The sequence below is a fragment of the Panicum hallii genome, chromosome 4, assembly GCF_002211085.1.
Source record: "Panicum hallii strain FIL2 chromosome 4, PHallii_v3.1, whole genome shotgun sequence".
Classification (NCBI taxonomy): domain Eukaryota; kingdom Viridiplantae; phylum Streptophyta; class Magnoliopsida; order Poales; family Poaceae; genus Panicum; species Panicum hallii.
The window spans coordinates 1898686-1916917 of record NC_038045.1 but is presented as its reverse complement, the minus strand read 5'-3'; the positions used below and the strand labels follow the sequence as shown (position 1 = coordinate 1916917).

At 48.5% G+C, this 18232-nt stretch overlaps 2 protein-coding genes across 4 annotated transcripts; one reads left to right on the top strand and one right to left on the bottom strand.

Annotated features, from left to right (window-relative positions):
- The first annotated feature begins 2128 nt into the window (after positions 1-2128).
- Positions 2129-5437, top strand: LOC112890981 (peroxidase 16-like). Its single transcript, XM_025957870.1, has 4 exons — positions 2129-2719; positions 2806-2997; positions 4049-4214; positions 4653-5437. Exons 1-4 carry the CDS (start codon positions 2486-2488, stop codon positions 5063-5065), a joined length of 1005 nt encoding a protein of 334 aa, XP_025813655.1. The 5' UTR covers positions 2129-2485; the 3' UTR covers positions 5066-5437.
- A 4276-nt stretch (positions 5438-9713) lies between these two features.
- LOC112889438 (E3 ubiquitin-protein ligase MBR1-like) lies at positions 9714-14050 on the bottom strand. 3 transcript variants are annotated; one of them, XM_025956075.1, is made up of 6 exons: positions 13919-14050; positions 11380-12735; positions 11175-11225; positions 10996-11094; positions 10719-10877; positions 9714-10233 (listed from the first exon to the last, which is right to left on the bottom strand). In XM_025956075.1, the coding sequence occupies exons 2-6, from the start codon at positions 12673-12675 to the stop codon at positions 10105-10107; spliced, it is 1734 nt and encodes a 577-aa protein (XP_025811860.1). In that variant the 5' UTR covers positions 12676-12735; positions 13919-14050; the 3' UTR covers positions 9714-10104. The 3 variants fall into 3 exon arrangements, with proteins under 3 accessions (XP_025811860.1, XP_025811861.1, XP_025811859.1); XM_025956076.1 differs by lacking the exon at positions 13919-14050 and adding an exon at positions 13814-13829; XM_025956074.1 differs by lacking the exon at positions 13919-14050 and having other exon boundaries at positions 11380-13895.
- Between the last annotated feature and the right edge of the window lie 4182 nt (positions 14051-18232).

Here is an 18232-nt window from a genome sequence, read left to right as displayed (position 1 = left end):
TCCGACGAAGATGATGAGTCACCTGCTCTTTTCCCCCATCATCACTCCCGTAGCTTGGCACGCACTTCTATCCGACTCGGAGGGCAGGAAGCCAGCAAGCAACGCCGTGGGCTGTGGCATGCCGCAAGCATTATGATTGATAAAGCACATTCCTTCCCAGTTAGGTACGGCCCGGTAGTTCGGAACGAGTTTTTGCTGGCCGGTTTGGAGAAGCGCATGTACCTTGGAGCTGAACACGGTACTACTATGGAGTGTTGTTTCTTGCTCTTTTTTTTTACAGTTCACACGCCCGTGAGACAGAGTCTTTTCATGCAGAGAGACAGACTGATGCGTGTCTGAAGCTGACAAGACCGTTATGCTCTTCGATCTCGGGGGAGGATAGCTTGAGCACCCACCCCACCCGTGCGTGTTGCAAAAGGTCGAAAGTTCGCCGCTCTGTTTAGTTAAGCGCCAACCACAGGCCCAACGTTCGAATCACACAGGTTGATCGAGCAGAATTTTGTATCCCGTCGCGGTTCCTCAGCGCCAGAGAGCACCCGAGTTTTCCTTTCTCCCCACTTGGAACCTTCTGGCCCTCCCCCCCCCCTTTTTTTTTGATGAGGGCCCTTCCTTTCCCTGTTCCTACCAAAAGCAATGGCATTGCGCTCGTGCTCATGGTCAGGGGTTCCGGCTTCAGACGCGGCAATCCAATCCGCGTAGGACTGACTTAGGAGCACCTGGCTTGGTAGGAGTAGGACAAACCATGTGAAGGAGCACAGCAATTCTTTCACGCCGACTCGGAAACGTGAGACGTTTTGCGAGCGGCTTGTGGATGGGATGTGGGTTGTCCTAACGCGGGTTCTGTTGCCTCTGTCTGCACGGCCTGTACGCACATTCAGTTCACCGTGCACATTCAGTAGCCGGAGCTGCTGAATCCATTCCAGCAGCGGTATCGTACGCGCATATCTGCCAGCCTGCCGCTCTAAGTGTGCAAAGATCGCATACGAGTACGCGCGTCTAGTACAGCGTCCCGTTCCCAACAGGGCGCCGCAGTATCCTTTACTACTCAAGGAGGAGGAAAGCTAGCTGATTGCCTGATTCTGAACTCCCAAGCATTTCTGTGCCTTCTTTCGGCGCGGTCACTCACGGATGCCTTCACCAGCAGCGGCGGTTAGCATCGGAGACCCTCAAAAACCACAAGAAAAGAAAAGTCGCTTCATTTTGCTCCACAGCGGCCACTTTTTTTGTTTTTTTTTGAAGGGGAACGGTCACTTTTGGTAGTGGAGAGATTAAAGAAAACCCCCCGCAATCTTTCGGGAATATATGCGCGAGCAAAAACAAAAAAGAGCGCGCGCGCGCCCCCCGCTTTTGACTCCGCCGCGGGCCCTACCCCCTCTGCCTCCGTGGCTGCATCGGCTCCCCGTCGCCATCCTCCGGCGCGACGCCTCTGTAGCGTTGCCGATCGATACGTGCAGCCAGCGATCCATCCGGTAGGGTGACACCCGCCCACATGCCATGGCCATGCCGTCCTCGTCGATTCGGCCCGGGCTCCTCTCCGTCTCCGGGTCTGGCGCGGCCGGTTCGGCGCACGTCGCCCGCCTGTCCTGGGTTTCCAATTCGGCGACCTTCTCACGCCGTCCTCGCCGGACTGCCGTTCCGGCACTCTCTCTAGCAAGCGTGGAGAACGCCCAGCCGGGCTGGCAACGGAATGAGCTGGCCGGAGATACCGGTGCCTCGTACAGGCTGCAGAGCATGCAAGCTGCCGAGACAGGGGTCAGGGTACGCCGGTACGGTGTCCGCCGTGCCGGCCTGAATTTTAGTTTTCCGGTTTCGAGGTTAACAGTGACCAGGGCGAGCGAGCATTTGGATGTCTGTACACCGTGGCCAACGGTGACGCGCGTGGTTTTCTACCTCTCTCTAGAAGTCTAGAGTTTTCCGGCAGCGAGAGAGATCGAGCGGGGAGCAGAGGACAGCCATTGCTAGTTGGCCGTCTCGGCGTTTGGTTAGCTCGGGATGGAATGGGAAGGATGGAGAGAGCAGCGGGTGCGCGCGCGCGTCCCCAGGAGAGGAGAGGCCCATGCTGGGGCCCGGGGCCTTAACATTCTCCCTTGCCCGTCCCCATCATTGCAAGTAACCTCTCCGCCGGCGGGCGCTCCTCCGCGCCAGCTCGCCTCCCCCTCCGAGGGCAAAGAGACCAACACAACAAGGCCAGCCGCGCGCGAGCTCAGCAGCTTACCACCGGTCTCCTCTCAGCCTCAGCGCCCATCTATATAAGCGCCCGCCTCTCTCCTCACTTAAAGCAAGCACCCGGTGTTAGCTCCGCACCACGCACGGAGAGAGAAGCTAAGGCAGAGCAGCAGCGGCAGCGGCTGCGGCTGCGGCGATTAACGCTAGCCAGATAGGTGGTAGAGGAAGAAAGGGGGAGAGGAAGCTCGGAAGAGCTAGCTGAGAGACGAGTTGGAGGAGAGGGAAGCAGCTGCGACTGCAAGTATATAGCTTGGAGGCAATGAGGTCGACGAGGTTGTCGCCGCCGTCGTTGCGGCGGAGCGTGCTTGCGGCGGCCGTAGTAGCGCTGACGGCGGCGTGGTGCGCGGCGGCGCAGCTGAGCCAGAGCTACTACGCGTCGACGTGCCCCAACGTGGAGACCCTGGTCCGCGGAGCCGTCACCCAGAAGCTGCAGGAGACCTTCAACGCCGCGCCGGGCACGCTCCGCCTCTTCTTCCACGACTGCTTCGTCAGGGTACGCACGCGCACGGTTCATCTGTCTCTTGGCCGAGACTCGCTCGCCACGCTCCTCGATTTCACCGATCGATTTGGATATTCCAGGGCTGCGACGCGTCGGTGCTGCTGTCGGGCCCCGACGACGAGCACAGCGCGGGCGCCGACACGACGCTGTCCCCGGACGCGCTGGACCTCATCACCCGCGCCAAGGCCGCCGTCGACGGCGACCCGCAGTGCGCCAACAAGGTCTCCTGCGCCGACATCCTCGCGCTCGCCGCCCGCGACGTCGTCTCGCAGGTACTACCGATCCCGAGTTCCAATCGCTGGAGAGGAAGAAAGAAAGAGAATTCGTTGGCGCTGCCGCCCTTTACGTCGCTTTCGCCGCCTGGGTGGACGGAGAGGGAAAACCGGCGAGCCAGCCGTCCGAGCGAGCTTTGCTTTCCAGGCGAGACGGTTATGCCCCTTTGGACGAACGGGGATTAGCGAGGGGGCGCTCACGCACGCTTAAACCCTACGCCATTAGCGCACCGTCCATCCGCCCTCGCCACACTAATTAATTACTGCTGCTTGCGGGCGGGGCGGGTGGGCCGCTGCCGCCGGGCGACAGCTATGATGAGGCAGGGGCGGGGTGGCTAACCGCGGCCACCGCGCCCGCGTGTGTGCACGCGCGTGCCCGACTGACTCCGCAGCCGCCGCGGCAGCACACCAGTCCACACTGCTGACCCTTAGCTGTGCCGCAACCATCACTGTGCAGCCGCCTGTCGTCTTCTTCCCCTGATTCTCCCTGGAGAGTTTTAAGCATTTTTGCCTGTCCTAATGCAAGGTCTGTGCAGCTTGATTAGGAGGTCAGGCTAGGATTACCACAAACCAGGAACTGTGGAGAGAAGAGGGGAGTAGTTAAAATTAAAGGAAGTTGAATTGAATTTGGCGCTAAAGCATGTGGGATTGGGTTTGGGAGTGGTCCCTCCCGGTACAGCACCCTGTCGGAATTCCGCTGTCCCAGCTCATTCATTCCCTCCGTCTCCGCTCGGGGGCAGGCAAGGCCACAGGGCAACCGGTCCAGGCATGGCGCGACGGCGTAAATGCGGCGGCACGGCGTCGACGGATACGGGCGCTCGGTACCTAATCCGCCGGCCGAAGCTCGGCGGCCTCCCTGGACGGACAGACCGGCCGGCGCCTCGTGGAGTAGGGATACGGGCTCCTCAGTTACTGTCGAGCCGAGCAACTGATGGGCAGAAATTCCTGCCTGCTCATGTTCGTTCATAATTTTGGATGTGATTTTTTTTTTGAGTAGTGAAGATTTCACTGCAAGGCTGGCTACTGACGGTGAGAATTTGATGATGTGCAGACGGGCGGTCCGAACTACCCGGTGGAGCTGGGTCGGCTGGACGGCATGGTGGGCACGCGCGCCGTGGTGAAGCACAGCCTCCCCGGCGCCGGCTTCGACCTCGACCAGCTCAACAAGCTCTTCGCCGCCAACGGCCTCACCCAGACCGACATGATCGCGCTCTCAGGTACACGGCATGCCACCGCGATCTCTGCTTTATTCTTAGGCAGCCGATGTCATGGCTCCCGTCGTCATCTCCGCCCGATCCCGGCTGCATTTGTTGCTCGTCGTAGAAGGGCATGTCCTTTCCAGGCTGGCGGGCGTTGGGCCTGCCCAGCTTCTTCTCACTGCGGCGTGCAGGCTTTTTCTCTTGGCATGGTCCCGTTGGGTTGGTTCATCCATGGAGTCGGTCAGTCCATGTCCATCGCCGGCTGGCTTGCATCGCTGCGTGCACGTTCCGGGTGTCAGCCTGTCGCTCGCCCGTGACCATTGACCAATCACACCACCCCTCGTAGACTAGTGCCAGTCGTAGTAAAAACTCGGAACTGTTCCGTGTTAGCGCTTGCAATCGGTGACCGGAGATGACGTCTGCACAGTGTCGCTGACGTGTTTGCTGCGCTTGCAGGTGGGCACACGATCGGCGTGACGCACTGCGACAAGTTCGTGCGGCGGCTGTACCCGTTCAAGGGCGGGCGCGGCGCCGGCGGCGGCCCGCCGATGAACCTCTACTTCCTGCGGCAGATGCGGCAGACGTGCCCGCTCAACTACAGCCCGTCGGCGTTCGCGATGCTGGACGCCGTGTCGCCCCGCAAGTTCGACAACGGCTACTACCAGACGCTGCAGCAGATGAAGGGCCTGCTGGCCTCCGACCAGGTGCTCTTCGCCGACCGCCGCTCCCGCGCCACCGTGAACTACTTCGCCGCCAACCAGACCGCCTTCTTCGACGCCTTCGTCGCCGCCATGGCCAAGCTCGGCCGCGTCGGAGTCAAGACCGGATCCGACGGCGAGATCCGCCGGGTCTGCACCAAGGTCAACTAGCTAGCACCAGCTACCTACCTACCTGCAGCTGGATCGATCTGCACCGTACATTGCTGGCTATACTAGAAGGGTTGTCTGAGAAGAATGCCCATCATGTCCATGCCGAGTCTCAAGAGTCCATGATCACAGTCACAGTGTATTAATTCGTTAATCCGCCGATTCTTTCCTTGATTGTGTATGTAGTAAAAAAAAATCATGTAACAAGAAGAGGTAGCTGCCCCATACAGTACGGTCTTAGGATATCTTCAGCTCATGGCCTACCTACCATGTGAATGTGATAGCAGGAGAGGTACTATACTTACCACATCGATGTAAATGCCACAGTTGGTCCGGGTTAGTTGATCAAGTATATGCCCACCTTCCTTTTTGACAGTTGTAGCTCACAGCTCAGTCACGAGAGGCAGAAATGAGGTCGACGAGTGAGTCGCCCTGTACCCTGTCCAGGCTGATGACAGAGCATGTATGGTCCAAGTCCTCATAAATCCAGCCGGCATGAGATGTGTATGTGTGTGTGCTCTGCAGCTCAGAAACCATGTGGTGCTTTCAGAGCACGAGCAAGCAGGAATTAAGGTGGTTGCTGACGAGGAACAGTGATCTGTGGAGTTGATGCCTATTCTGATGGGGAGGTTGGTTTCTGTTTCTGGTTTTGTCCTCTTGACAGTTTTGATGAGAAAGAAATGAACGAACGAGGCAATGAGAAGGAGAACATATCTGAAGTTCTCGTGCGCAGGAAAAAGCTGACTGAAAAATGTGATTCTGTGCCGCAACAGAGCTGAAACATGCGGCCTTAAACCACTCCTTTTTTTGGTCAAGTACTGAGGTTTCAAGCCATGAGCGCGGATTCAGAATGCATAACTTCATGCGTTGGTATGGCACAATCGCAAGGTCCTTTACTTGATCAAAAGGAGCCGCCGAATTTGCTGTTTTCCAACCAACTGAAGTGATTCTTCCTCCAAGCACAAAAAATCGGATGCTCTGTATTCTGTAAGACCGTAACCCAGCATCAAGGACCGCATTATCTGAAACTGAAAGTTACAGTCTGCAGCATGGGTAATCTTGACCTCATATCTGACCTGCATTAATCTTGTTGACCTGCATTAATCAGTGAAATTTAAGCCTAAGCAGTAAGTGTGCTTCTCATGGCACGGTGGTGGGTCAGTCTCACTGTCAAGTCTCTGTCACCTTCCAGTCATGCCACATTGCATTTCACGCCCATCTTCTGATGCTAGTCCTTTTCACGTTTCTGCAACGAAATATGTCAAACATCATAGGCTGTTTTCAGGCCCTTGCATATCTGACAGAAATACACCTCACATTAGTAATAAACAGTAAGCACCACAGTTTATGGCAGTAATATTTGTCGAACAAATAGTTTTCTGATGAGCACGGCAGTAATATCTGAAACTTTGCTACATGAACAGATATCTCCAAGACTAGTAATATTCAACAGGGAGACTCGGAATGGTCCAAGAGACCTTACTTGTACACACCAGTATGAATGTGATCAGCAATTCGGCGTGGCTATTGAATATTAATAGCGCACACAATGTCTGTTTCATACCAGCAATAGAAGCGTGTACCCGCCGCCCTGAAATTCTATGAATCTAGCCAGAAATTTCAGATGGCCTCACACCTCAAATTTCACATCATCTTAAATACTTGACCATTTCATTTTCAGTTCTGAAGTGCATTTAAGGTAAACAGTTTTTCTTGTCTGAAACTGCATAACTTTTTTTGCTAAATCTGTCTGCTCTAAGCAACTGAATATAGAAGGGCATTATATACGCACTGACAGCAGAAATGCTCTTAGTAGTTCGGTCCCCTATCTTGGGAAAAGAATGAAAAAACAGAAACCACAAGTGAAGCACACAAGAAAGTTATAGTGCCCAAATATGTGGCTCTAGAGTATAATTCCTCTTGCCTGCCACACACTACTGCTTTTCTAGGTCTAAATTATTGAAGCCAGTAGCATGCCTTTGGATTGTATTTTATCATTCTATGCCTTGTTTGGTGAAAATGCGCAGTCGCTTTCTGAAGGTAAAACAGCTGTCACAACTAAAATGAATCTGTTTACCATCACAACTGGATGTACTTCAACAAATTTTTAGGCCAACATAGCTTGCAGAATTAGTACAATTCATGTATGAATTGAATCCTATGGTCCAGACAGATCCAGCTACCAAGGCTGGTAAATTATAAACCAGTATCACGATCATTTTGACCTCAAGCTTGAGGTTTATTAGCTAGTAAACTGGGAACAAGACTACAACTGAATTACTGAACCAAGCAAATTTCTACACAGGTTTTTACCGAGGTTGGTGAAAAAAGATAGCTATGTCATTGTATTAAAAAAACATGGAATCGAGAAGTTCCTACTGAGATAACAAAAAGTTCAATTTTGGCGAACTAGACATATTTCTTTGTTTTGTAAAAAAGAACACTTCTGAGCTTCTCGCAACTTGACAAAGATTTTTTTTTTGAAATAAACAACTTGACAAAGATAAAGTGCCAACAACTGGCACCATAGCTCTGAAAAGTTGAAGCTACAAAAGTCCTATTTCCATGCTCAAATTGTGCCCCTGTACCTATTCATGCCCTTATCCCTTCCCCACCTAGCAATGCCAAGTTCTTCTGAAAGTCACTAATCTAGTGCCCATCCTGTCTAGCACCTAATGGCAACATCATTTGGTGCAACAAAAAAGGCGACTTCTCACTTCCATTTGTACTCATGGACCCCTAAAGCATCCCAAAGAACCAACCTAGACGATGCTGCTGCAACAGGTGGCATGCAGGGCCAGGCCGATCAAAATCTGATCATGTCCTGCTCTTTTCTGCTGAAAGCTACAAGCAAGTACCTGCCGCTGCTTATTCACAGGATTGCATCTGCTGATGTGGCGAACGAGCTGTTAGCTCGATGGTTGGGAGGCCACCCGCCAGCGTTCGAACCCCCGGTTCCGCTGGTGTCGCACCGGAGTAAAAAAAGGCCGCTCAGTGTGCTATTTAACAGAAAATGCATGGTCCACTAACGGTTGCACATATCCTGTTTAGCCGGGGTTCGTGGCCTTTTCTCGACCCTGTGGAAGAAAACTTCCACAGCACATCTTATGGGGCACATCTTGCAACCAAAGCACATGGTTGCTTCACAATGTGACAAGGATGGCCATGCCATGGTAACATGAATCCGTTATATTCTAATGTCATGCAGATTTGGCTAATTGGGGAATGAGCCGTGCTTTGTGTACTATAAATCTACAGGTAGATCTGCAAAAGAGGGTTCCGGACAAAAAAGGACACCAGAGAACCTTATGAAATGGACGTGACGATGGATAAATACGAAAATAATGTGCCACCTCAGAGGTTAAGTAGATAGTAGGCCCCCTCCCCGCATTCTGTACAAGATTAGATGTTATATAGTTGGAATTGATTGATTCTTCTGTATGGCAACATGTCTAGATAAAGAGTACAAGACCGACCTGAATGGCAGCAAAGCACATATACCATAAATTTATTATGAAATTGCTTGGGTTCTTCAAACTGTTCCTCGTCCTAGGAAAATATTCTGATTGTTCATTATCCTAAGAACAGTGCCCATTTATTTGCTTATTATGATAGGGGAATATGGAGCATTTTTTTTGGAACAATATCATGAAATATGATAGGGGCACATTCTCGAAAAACAATATGATAGGGACAATCCTCCCAATTCTCGATCTCGTATTTATGTAAGTTGCCCAACCCAGAAAATGAAGGCATAACACAGGCAGACAAAAATGTTGACACCAACAGATAGAAATTTCCTCGCAAAAAAAAAACAGATAGAAATTATAAATTCATGTCATGTATATTGTATAATAGTCCCAACCAATATGTATAAATCATTTGACAGATAACTGGGAGTTTTTATTTGTTTAACTATGTGAAACAAGCTGAAGAAAAATTATCTCAATTACATGAGCCTTTGGGCTATTTTTCTTTTGCAGAAGGCATTTTATTCACCATGCAGTACATCAAAGTTCAAAATAGACAAGTCGAAATTATTTATATTATATACCATGCCACAAGAAAATGAAGGAAAATATATTGTACTACAACTAGAATGATTGTACTGCAACTAGAATGCATATGCAGCGGGCCTTGGGGAGTTGGAGGCATAAAGGATGCAATAAAGCAGATCAACAACCAGCTTGCATGAAAGAAGAGGAGCTTCACCTGCACAGATATTTTTCTTCTTCATTATCCTTCCAATTCATTTTACGAACCAACTTGCTGTGCTGACAGGAATCGAGTTACGAAAACAGTGTACAGCACAAGCTATGATAGCATTGGAAAAGAAATGATAAAGCAAGCAGCAGATCACTCTATACGCTGCAGTTTCATCTGCGAGTAGCAAAAACCTAGTGTAGTAATTTGCGCAGAGTATCATCGGAGTTGCGGCACATCAAGACCAAACAGAAAGAATACCACTTATCCCGGCCGAACAGAAAGAAGCCGTCTACAGGCCCATAAGAAAAGTAGGAATACAAGGAAGGCCGAAGGAGCACATTCTGTCGCCCGCAGTATAGTGCAAGATAAAAGCAGAACAAGAAAAGTGTTGCACAGAAAATTTCTCAGCACCAGCATCTACAGATATAGTTTGAGAGGACCGAGATGATATCCAGTTATCCACTCATTTCCCATTCTTCTACTCACTATAAGTTTACAGCCATCACACTAACCACTTGTACAATCCATGATAAGCATTTCTCCTTTCAGCAGGAATTGTGACTAAACTCTCAATCAAGGCGATTTTAAGAACGGGGACAACTCCCATTATTTTCGAGTTTCTGACCATACTGCTATCAAGCAGAATTCATATCTCACGAGGAATGTGCTATGAAGAGAAAAGATGCAGTAACAAAAGGTTACAGGGCTTTATAAGAGAGAGGGTCTATCATATTCACAAATTGGAGCGAACAGCGTCAGCATCTACAGTGTCTAATCATACATCCACACTATTTACGAGATTGAGCCAAGATTCAGGCGCCTCCCTTGTCCATCTCTTATGGTATTGCTGAAGCTTTGCATATTGGACACCAGTTCTTCTGTCTAAGCCATTCGTTAATGCAGCACACATGGTACTGATGTTCACACTGCATCCTACCAATCACTTCACCTTCAACGTATTCCTCCTGGAACATCAAATCAGTGTCAGTCAGAATTGCAGGCTGCAGAAAACAATAATCATCTAGGGTCCAGGGGGGAGGTGGCTGTTTGTTTTAAATAAGCAGTGTCAGTCAGAAATTCAGGCACCAGAAAACAATAATCATCTAGGGCCCAGGGAGAGAGTTTTTACTAATCCTAAATAAGTAGTGGCTAAGGAACTTCTAAGTTCTATCTTAAATAAGTAACGGCTAAGGAACGTGATATGTCAAAAGGTAAACAACATAGATATATGTTCTTTTGATTGTATGCAACCTATGTAGCTCTAATTCATAACATATAGTTCCCCTTCCAGTTAGCCTATGCTTTGCCATTTGTCAGACAAGGCACTAATGCATTCCCATCCCCCCCCCCCCCCCCCCCCCAACCCCCCCAATCAAGTAACATTGTCAATTTTTATCCAGAATTGAGACGACCGATAATTGAACACAAAAATACATGAGCAAACCAATACCTGACATATGCTACATTTCACATCATCTACTGTGATCTTGTTCACATCTCTATCTGATTTTTTGGCTTCATACACACTTTGGTTGACCCACTTGGCAAATTGCTCTTCAGTTAGGGCAGTACTTACTGAGCCAATATGCTCTTCCAAAGCTAGTAGTTCCTGAAAAACAAAACCAAAAGAGAGGCAAATTACATATCAACGAGCCAAACATATTTAAACTTTTCCCAAGGGTATTGAATTCACACAAATAATGGAGCCAACATGTTGAAAGTAATACCTCATACGACATATTGTCAATATCCAATCTCATATCTTGGTGCTGATCATGCAGTCCAAGGCCACTTAGAAGCAGATTGGTTTCCAGCACCAGCAATTGCTGCCATTTTTTGTTCAGAAAACATCTTACTGCAAAGTTACTAAAGGAGAAAAAATGGATATCAAGGGTAAAGGACAAACCTCATAAGTCAAATCATCATCATGTTCAATCCTATCCAATGCTAGCAACACCTACAGACAGTAAACATGGCAAATATCAGAATTACTACCCCTTCATCAGGAAAAAAACTCAGTACCCTTCAAAATGTACATAGCTTTTATCACTTTCATTGTAAATGAAAATTAACAACTCAGAACATGTCTGTAACAAGTTACAGAAACCGACCTCTGAAATTCCATCCATGTTTATGTGTCTGTAGCCATCTCTCTCCTCAAATAGACCATGGAACATTTCCTGAGGACTTTCTTCAGGGTGAGAAGGAGATCTTCTCCTTGCTGTCCGACTACTCAATCCTGGACGATTAGATGAATAAATTGCATGAGGCAATTCTGCATAAAAAGGTCTTGCTAATCTCTGTGGGGAAATGTCATCGGTGGGAAAATGACCCCTTTCTGGATGACGAACCCTCGTAACAGTCTCACGCAGAGCAAATACGTTGTCCTCTCTTTCACCCGGCATCCTCTCTCTGGCACGGAGAGTAGAAGGTCTTCTAGTCCTTACTGAATCTGTAGAATCCCGAATACTTGTGCTATTGGTCCTTGCTGATTGTTCAGCAGCTCTCGCCCTAGGACCAGTATAGCCAGGATAACCAGAACGTGGCTGACCTAAAATAGATTGCCCACTTATTCCCCTTGATCTTGAAGATCTTGCTGCATCAGAAGTTCCATTCTTCATAACTTCGACCCTCCTATTATGAACAGAATCAGATGAAGAACAACCTGAGGGCAAAACATCAGATATTGAAGTGCAACCAAGGGATTTTAGGCCACGTCTCTGCAGTGAAGTACTGGTGGCACCAGGGGCACTTGATAACTTGACAGCAGTGGTGAGACTTTGAGGTACAACACGCCTATGAACAAAATTGGAATCACCTCGAGGTCTACCTGAATTCAGTTCTTCTCTATCATTTTGCCTACGTTGCATAGCACTCAATGCAGTATTTCCAGAATCAACAGTATGTGCAGAACTCCCTGAAGAAACAGAAAACTCTAAAACTCCAAGATCATGTTCTTCTGACAAGCCTCCATCAGTAAATGTAGAGGATGATGAACCTTCTGATGTACTCTTCTGCGTGTATGGATGCCCATCTTCATAAACAACAGCTTTCTTGCCACTTTGTAGACGTCTGACCTCAGTTCTTCTGTTACTGCTTTCAGCAACGTTTGCCTCTGCCAAAAAGGGCCTTTTTTGCCTTTCATCCTGATATTTCCTAACAGGAGCCTTTGAAGAGCTTACAGATGAGGCCTTAGATCCTGATGAATGAAATGGCCCATGTAAATACTTTGGCTTCTCTTTATTTTCAGTGAATCGGGCTTTCACAGGATTGAGATTTGTATTCTTCCCTGGCTTATTGTTGTATTGGCTTGGCCTATTCTCATTACTTTGATTTCTCAAGGAAATGCCAGTGCCCCTTCCAAGAAACCCAACTGGGGTAGCAGATCTACCAGAAGATTCGTCCATACCAAAATGCAGCACAATGCACAGAGGTGTATTATTCTCCAGAAGACTTTTGCTAGAATTCTGCAGCACAAGTTTGGCAATGGTTAGCAATGAAGAATAGTGACAAGATAACATGAATACACACGTGCAAGACATACTTAAAAAAGAAAGAAAGAGAAGCATGGTGCGGTTCACAAAAGTAACCGTAGAGAAAACAGTGTTTACCAATCTCCAATAGCAACAAACAAATAACTTTGGACCCACTGTTAGTTACGAACATTCACAGTCACCCCATGAGAGTTATATTTACTACTATCATGTGATCCTACAAATTTAGTGCTTTGTAGCAATATAGCAAGTTCAGTATCTTCGATCATTACCACATTTGTTCTTCACCTTTAAGAGCAAAAGGTTAAACGGCATCATAAAGTTTTATCCACAGTGAAACGGACAAGGGAACGTCATCTGTGTGCTATACAGCTATAGTATTCATGTGATCTTGTCTAGCTTGTTCCCTCTAGCGGAATAAAACTACCACACGGATCAAGAGACCCGTAGAAGTTACAGTTGAAGTGTGATTCAGTATAAGCACAACGAGAGCCATTTCTTGGGACCACATACTGAATAAAACACTTGGGCCATTGGTCATGATAGCATGTGGGAAACACCATTCACCTATCTACCATCCCATGCTTAAGCAACACCTTTCAAGTTCTTAAAAAAAGGTCTGCAACTCTACATGGGTCTGCAACTCTACATGGAACTGAATATTTCCAGTTCAAAGAAACTTATTTGTAGCACTACTGAAATTCTTCCATCGCAGAATGAATGCGGCGGCTTCTGAATAATTTGAGAAGAGCGCCCAAAAAATTTCATTCTGCAACTCTACCTCCGATCTCAGACACATGGAGATTACTAAAGATTTCTGGAGAGAAAACCTTCTTAAATTCATACACAAACCAAACAGGTGCACCAAACTGGGGGAAATGGAGAGAAAGAAAACAACCGAGCACACCAATCCAAGGTCCAAACAACGAAGCAAAGAGCAGAGTCGCGGCAGCCAATCCAGACCCAACCTTCGAATCAAAATCGGCTCATATTCACAACTCATCAGGGAATGATAAAAGAAGAAGAGAAAGAACAGGTCTGTGTGTACAACCTCTTATCCCCAAATTCAGGCATACGAAACAAGGAAACGATCAGAGGGTTCCGCTTCTAGAACTCCTTCCTCCCCCCATCAAATCAAAAGCAGCCATGGCCGTACCTCGTGGAAGCAGAAGCGGCGGCGCCTCCCCTTTCTCCTCGCGGAAATGGAAGACGGACAAGACGGCGCGAGCAAACGGAGGGCCGATTTGGTCAGATCCGAGGCGAATTTATTTAGCGGCGTTAGCGGGTCGGGTCCGGACGGAGACGCGTCACGCGTGTGCGCGTGATCCCCCCACGGGTTAACGGAGCCCCCGTCTCGGTCTCTCCCCCACGTGGCGGCGCTGACTGGGCGCGCCGGCGCACGCGTCGTCGTCGTGGACTCGCCGGTGGGTGCCCGTGACTGGGGCGGGGCGGCTCACGCGCAGGTGCAGGTAGATCAGCCGCCGCTGGAGCTCCGGGAGTACGTGTAGTCGTGAAGATTCGTGCTGGAGGACCCGGCTGTCCGCGTCTGCGCGAGCACGGGTTCAACGCCGATCGCGGCCGCGCCGCCGGTCGGAAGTTTCAGCGGCGCTGCTGGTATCTCTGAAGAAACGAATCGACAGCCGGCGCTCTGAGCAAAGGTTTTCCCCGTGACTTATCCGTGTGAAATTTCTTTTAGAAGATACTTCGTGCAGTTCCTAAAGTAAGCCAGAAATGAAAATTGCAATTGTTTAGAAAAATATTGAGTTCAAATTTGTATGTTGAAAGATGGTAGGAGTAGCTTTCCTGGCCCATCCATCATTTTCTGTCCTTTTAAAGGGGCCTTTCATCCATCATCATCCATGAATCAAATTTTAAAGAGATGATACAATGCTCCAGAAAGATTCGAAAGCGAGCAGGGAAAGGATGTCGGCCATTTGGTGCTTGCTCTGCATTAACCAAAAACTTGTTCCAAACTCAGAGAGATGCTGCAATTTTTTCTTTGGAAAATAAGCTGCAAACATTTTCTTGGATGCATAGTTTAGCAATCCGTTGGAAACAAAAGATCTAGGCTTCATTGAACGGCCTTTTTCTAATGAAACTGGTGTACATAATAGAAAGCGTTCGTCAAAAACAGTATAACAGAAATGCATATAATATGCAATGCTTGATAGAGCGATGGTCAAACTATACAAGTATTTCATAAATTTTTATTCCTGATTTTTGAAGTTGTTTACTCTGAATGTTCACTGTTCAGCCCTGGGCTTTTATATAATGTGTAGGAATGGATTTTTCCTTGTTTGCTGCTACAATCACCTTTTTTTTTTGCCTCGTGTGGAATTTATTAAGTATTATTTTCCATCCACATTTCCTCATTAACATGCAACACCTATATTTTAAGCCAAAACTAGCTAGGTATCATCGAGAAGATCATACCAAAAATTACCCATAAAGCCATCCCAGGGTTGAAAATTGAACAGTTTTTTTTGTAGTTCAAGGGTACAAAATGAGCACCTTTTTCAATTTTAGGGTTGAAAAACAGATCAGGGCTATAGTTCAAGGTTGAAGACATGGTCTTTTTCGTTGTTTAAATATTACTCGGCATTGTTTGATTAATAAGGTGCATAATCCATCTCATTGTTCAATGTAGATGGGAAATATTTCCTGTTAATCTTGGCTAGAAAGATGAGTAGGTAGGAGCTAACATGAGATGAGTTGCTCCTCCTTTCTCAAATGAAATAGATGCATGGCTTGCTCAAGTCCTAATCTCACCTTAATCTTTCCCCTATAATCTAGTAGACAGTGGTAAACAGTGCCTGTCAGAATAAAAGACGAGCAGTTTTCTGGTACAAGCCTGCTAGCAATGAAAACATCCATATGGTTTTATGATTATGTCTGCTGCAAGGGTGCTTATTTGGTGATTAATGGTCTGGTGATGTGAGGAGTTAACTCCTTTTCTTTGCCTTTTTTTTTTTGACCAATCAACTGGGACCAGCAGCAAGTACCAATTACCAACTGCAAAGGGGTGCTTAAATATCGAGATCATTTTGACTAAAACATTCCAGCTGTTCGAATGACAGGCTAACACATATAAATAGGCTTCTTAATCAAAGCATATCAACAGAGTTAAGTCGGTATCGAAAAGAAAGGGTTAGGTTATCCTTTAAAAAAGAAAGAGAGAAAGGTTGGGTTGGAACAGACCTTGTGAACATGAGTTTTTTTATTTTTTATTTTATTTTGAGGGCGTGAACATGAGTTGCTATGGCAATTGCAGTTCGGACGAAATAAAAAATGGAGTTGGTAGCCATGCGCAACAACGGGACAAGTGTTGGACCAAATCAGCAGCAGCAGCAGCATCCGTGTTCTTGCAAGTTCTGTGTTTTTAACTATTTGTTGTAAAAAAATAATCGAAGAAGCATAGAGCCATTGACAAATGCATCCACTTTGTAGTAGGCGTGTGCACTTGTTTGTGCTTTTGTGCAGCGTGTATGTGGCCATACGTGTCAAACAATTAGCAGATTAAGTAGGAGATAGAGAAAGGTGGAGGACTAATGGCCGGCCAAATAAGCCGAGTGCCGGGTGACGGCGTGCACTATGCTATCTGAATACCCTCAAAGGAATCTTTGTTCTTCACGCTGTCTGTCTCTCTGTTTCTTTTTTTAATCTTTGATGTATTATTAATCCTTGCAACAGTGCCATCATCTTGTGTGCACCTGCTAACGCCATCTTCTTTCTAGGGACGTGTCATGCTCTGATGAATTTAAACAAAGGTTAGTTCTCTTGTGATATGCCCTAAATCTAGGGTGACTGAAGCTTTTGTTTGGAAATCTGCAATCCGGCTATGTGTGTGTCCTTGCCTTTGCCTCCCCATCTTTGTCATACCCTGTGCCTTTTGGTTGTGCCTTCCTTTGGTGAAAGCGGGCATCTAGTGCTTAGTCCTTTGCCTTCGGCTACTATGATTGCTTCTCTTGGCAAACGGAACAACCAGCTTTCGCAGGCAATTGGACCCCCTCCTTCCCCGCCACCAAAGTTATGCTACATCTCTGCATCGTCTTCTTCTTCTTTCAGTTTCAATCTTGATCGATTCTTCAGGTCTCAAGAAACTTCAGGCGGACTTTCACATGCAATTGGCAGTTCCAAAACCAAGTGAAAAACCTCTGGTTTCTTACTACAGTGTCAGGTGTGAAGCTGACAAACAAAATAAAATACCACGACGCTCGTTCTGAATCTGAGTATCTGATGGTGCGGATAAAGGTCGTTGGGCGGCAGTGATCCTGGCCACTGGACGGGCATGATGGACGGTGATCATGCATCCATGTCGTTACCCGGCGTCCGTTGGTCCGAGGCCAATCATGCGGCGGCATCCCCGTCCACTAATCCTTGCCGGTTACCCTGAACTAACAGGCCATTAGCACGTCCTGGGACTTGAAGACTACCCAATCTCGCAGCAGCGTGAATCATGCACGTTGCGCGCAAGCCTTTCCTCTTGTTCCATCACGACCGGAATCGAAGCAACGCCCCGCTGCTGCCTTTGAACACGCAGGAATTCAGGGCGCGCGTGCGCCGGTGCCGGCCGCCGAGCGAGACCGAGACGGTGGTGCGCGCGCCCACGCGGCAACGGAGCACACGGCGTATCGTGTCGTCCGGCAGGCCATGGCCGCTGGCCGGGGCCCCAGCGGCGGCGCGCTGATGGAGCCGTCGTACTTGCCGGTGGGTACGCAGGAGCCACGGCCACCCGATGCATGGGCGGAGTGCGTCTGCCTCTGCTCTTGCCAGATCAAAAGTAGGCGTACACAGCTTGCGCGGTAGCGGTGGCACCACCACCAATACAATACGACGGCATGATTGGATGGGATGGAGTCAACGAGCGCGAGCGATGCTTCCGGTTCCTTTCGTCGCTTCCGGAGAGATGCTTGGAAGGGACGCGCCTGCCGTGCCGTGCCAACCTGCAAGGGAACGGACCGTCACACGAGCGCGCGGGCAGGCCGGCACACGCGGACACGACGACGACTAGGCCGCAACGGGCCTACGGGCAGAGGCCGACGCGGGCCTTGGGCCCTCAGTTCATGCTGGTGGCGGATTGCCTGTGTGAAATAAAACGATGGCCCACTTCCCACGGATTGCCTCCTCGACGACCCTGGCGTTCCATCATAGCGGCCCAGAAGGCCCATGTGGAGTTGATCAAATCGGCTCCTAAATCGATCATCAACTCAGGCGCCATGGATGTCTTTGCCACAGTCCAGAAAAAGGACGTGCTTTTGAGCAATTTTCTGAAGAAAGCGAAAAGTTCTCAGCAGCATCATGGAACCAAAATTCAACCTCCTAGCAACGACGATCCGGCTGTGTGTCAAAAAAACAAACTAAAAATAGCCGAACGGAGAGCACCCGCGGCCGCAGGAGAGACGGATGCTTCACCAGGTGTCAACTAGCAGCCGGCCCTACTGCCCCAACTTACTATTTGACGAGTTCTGTT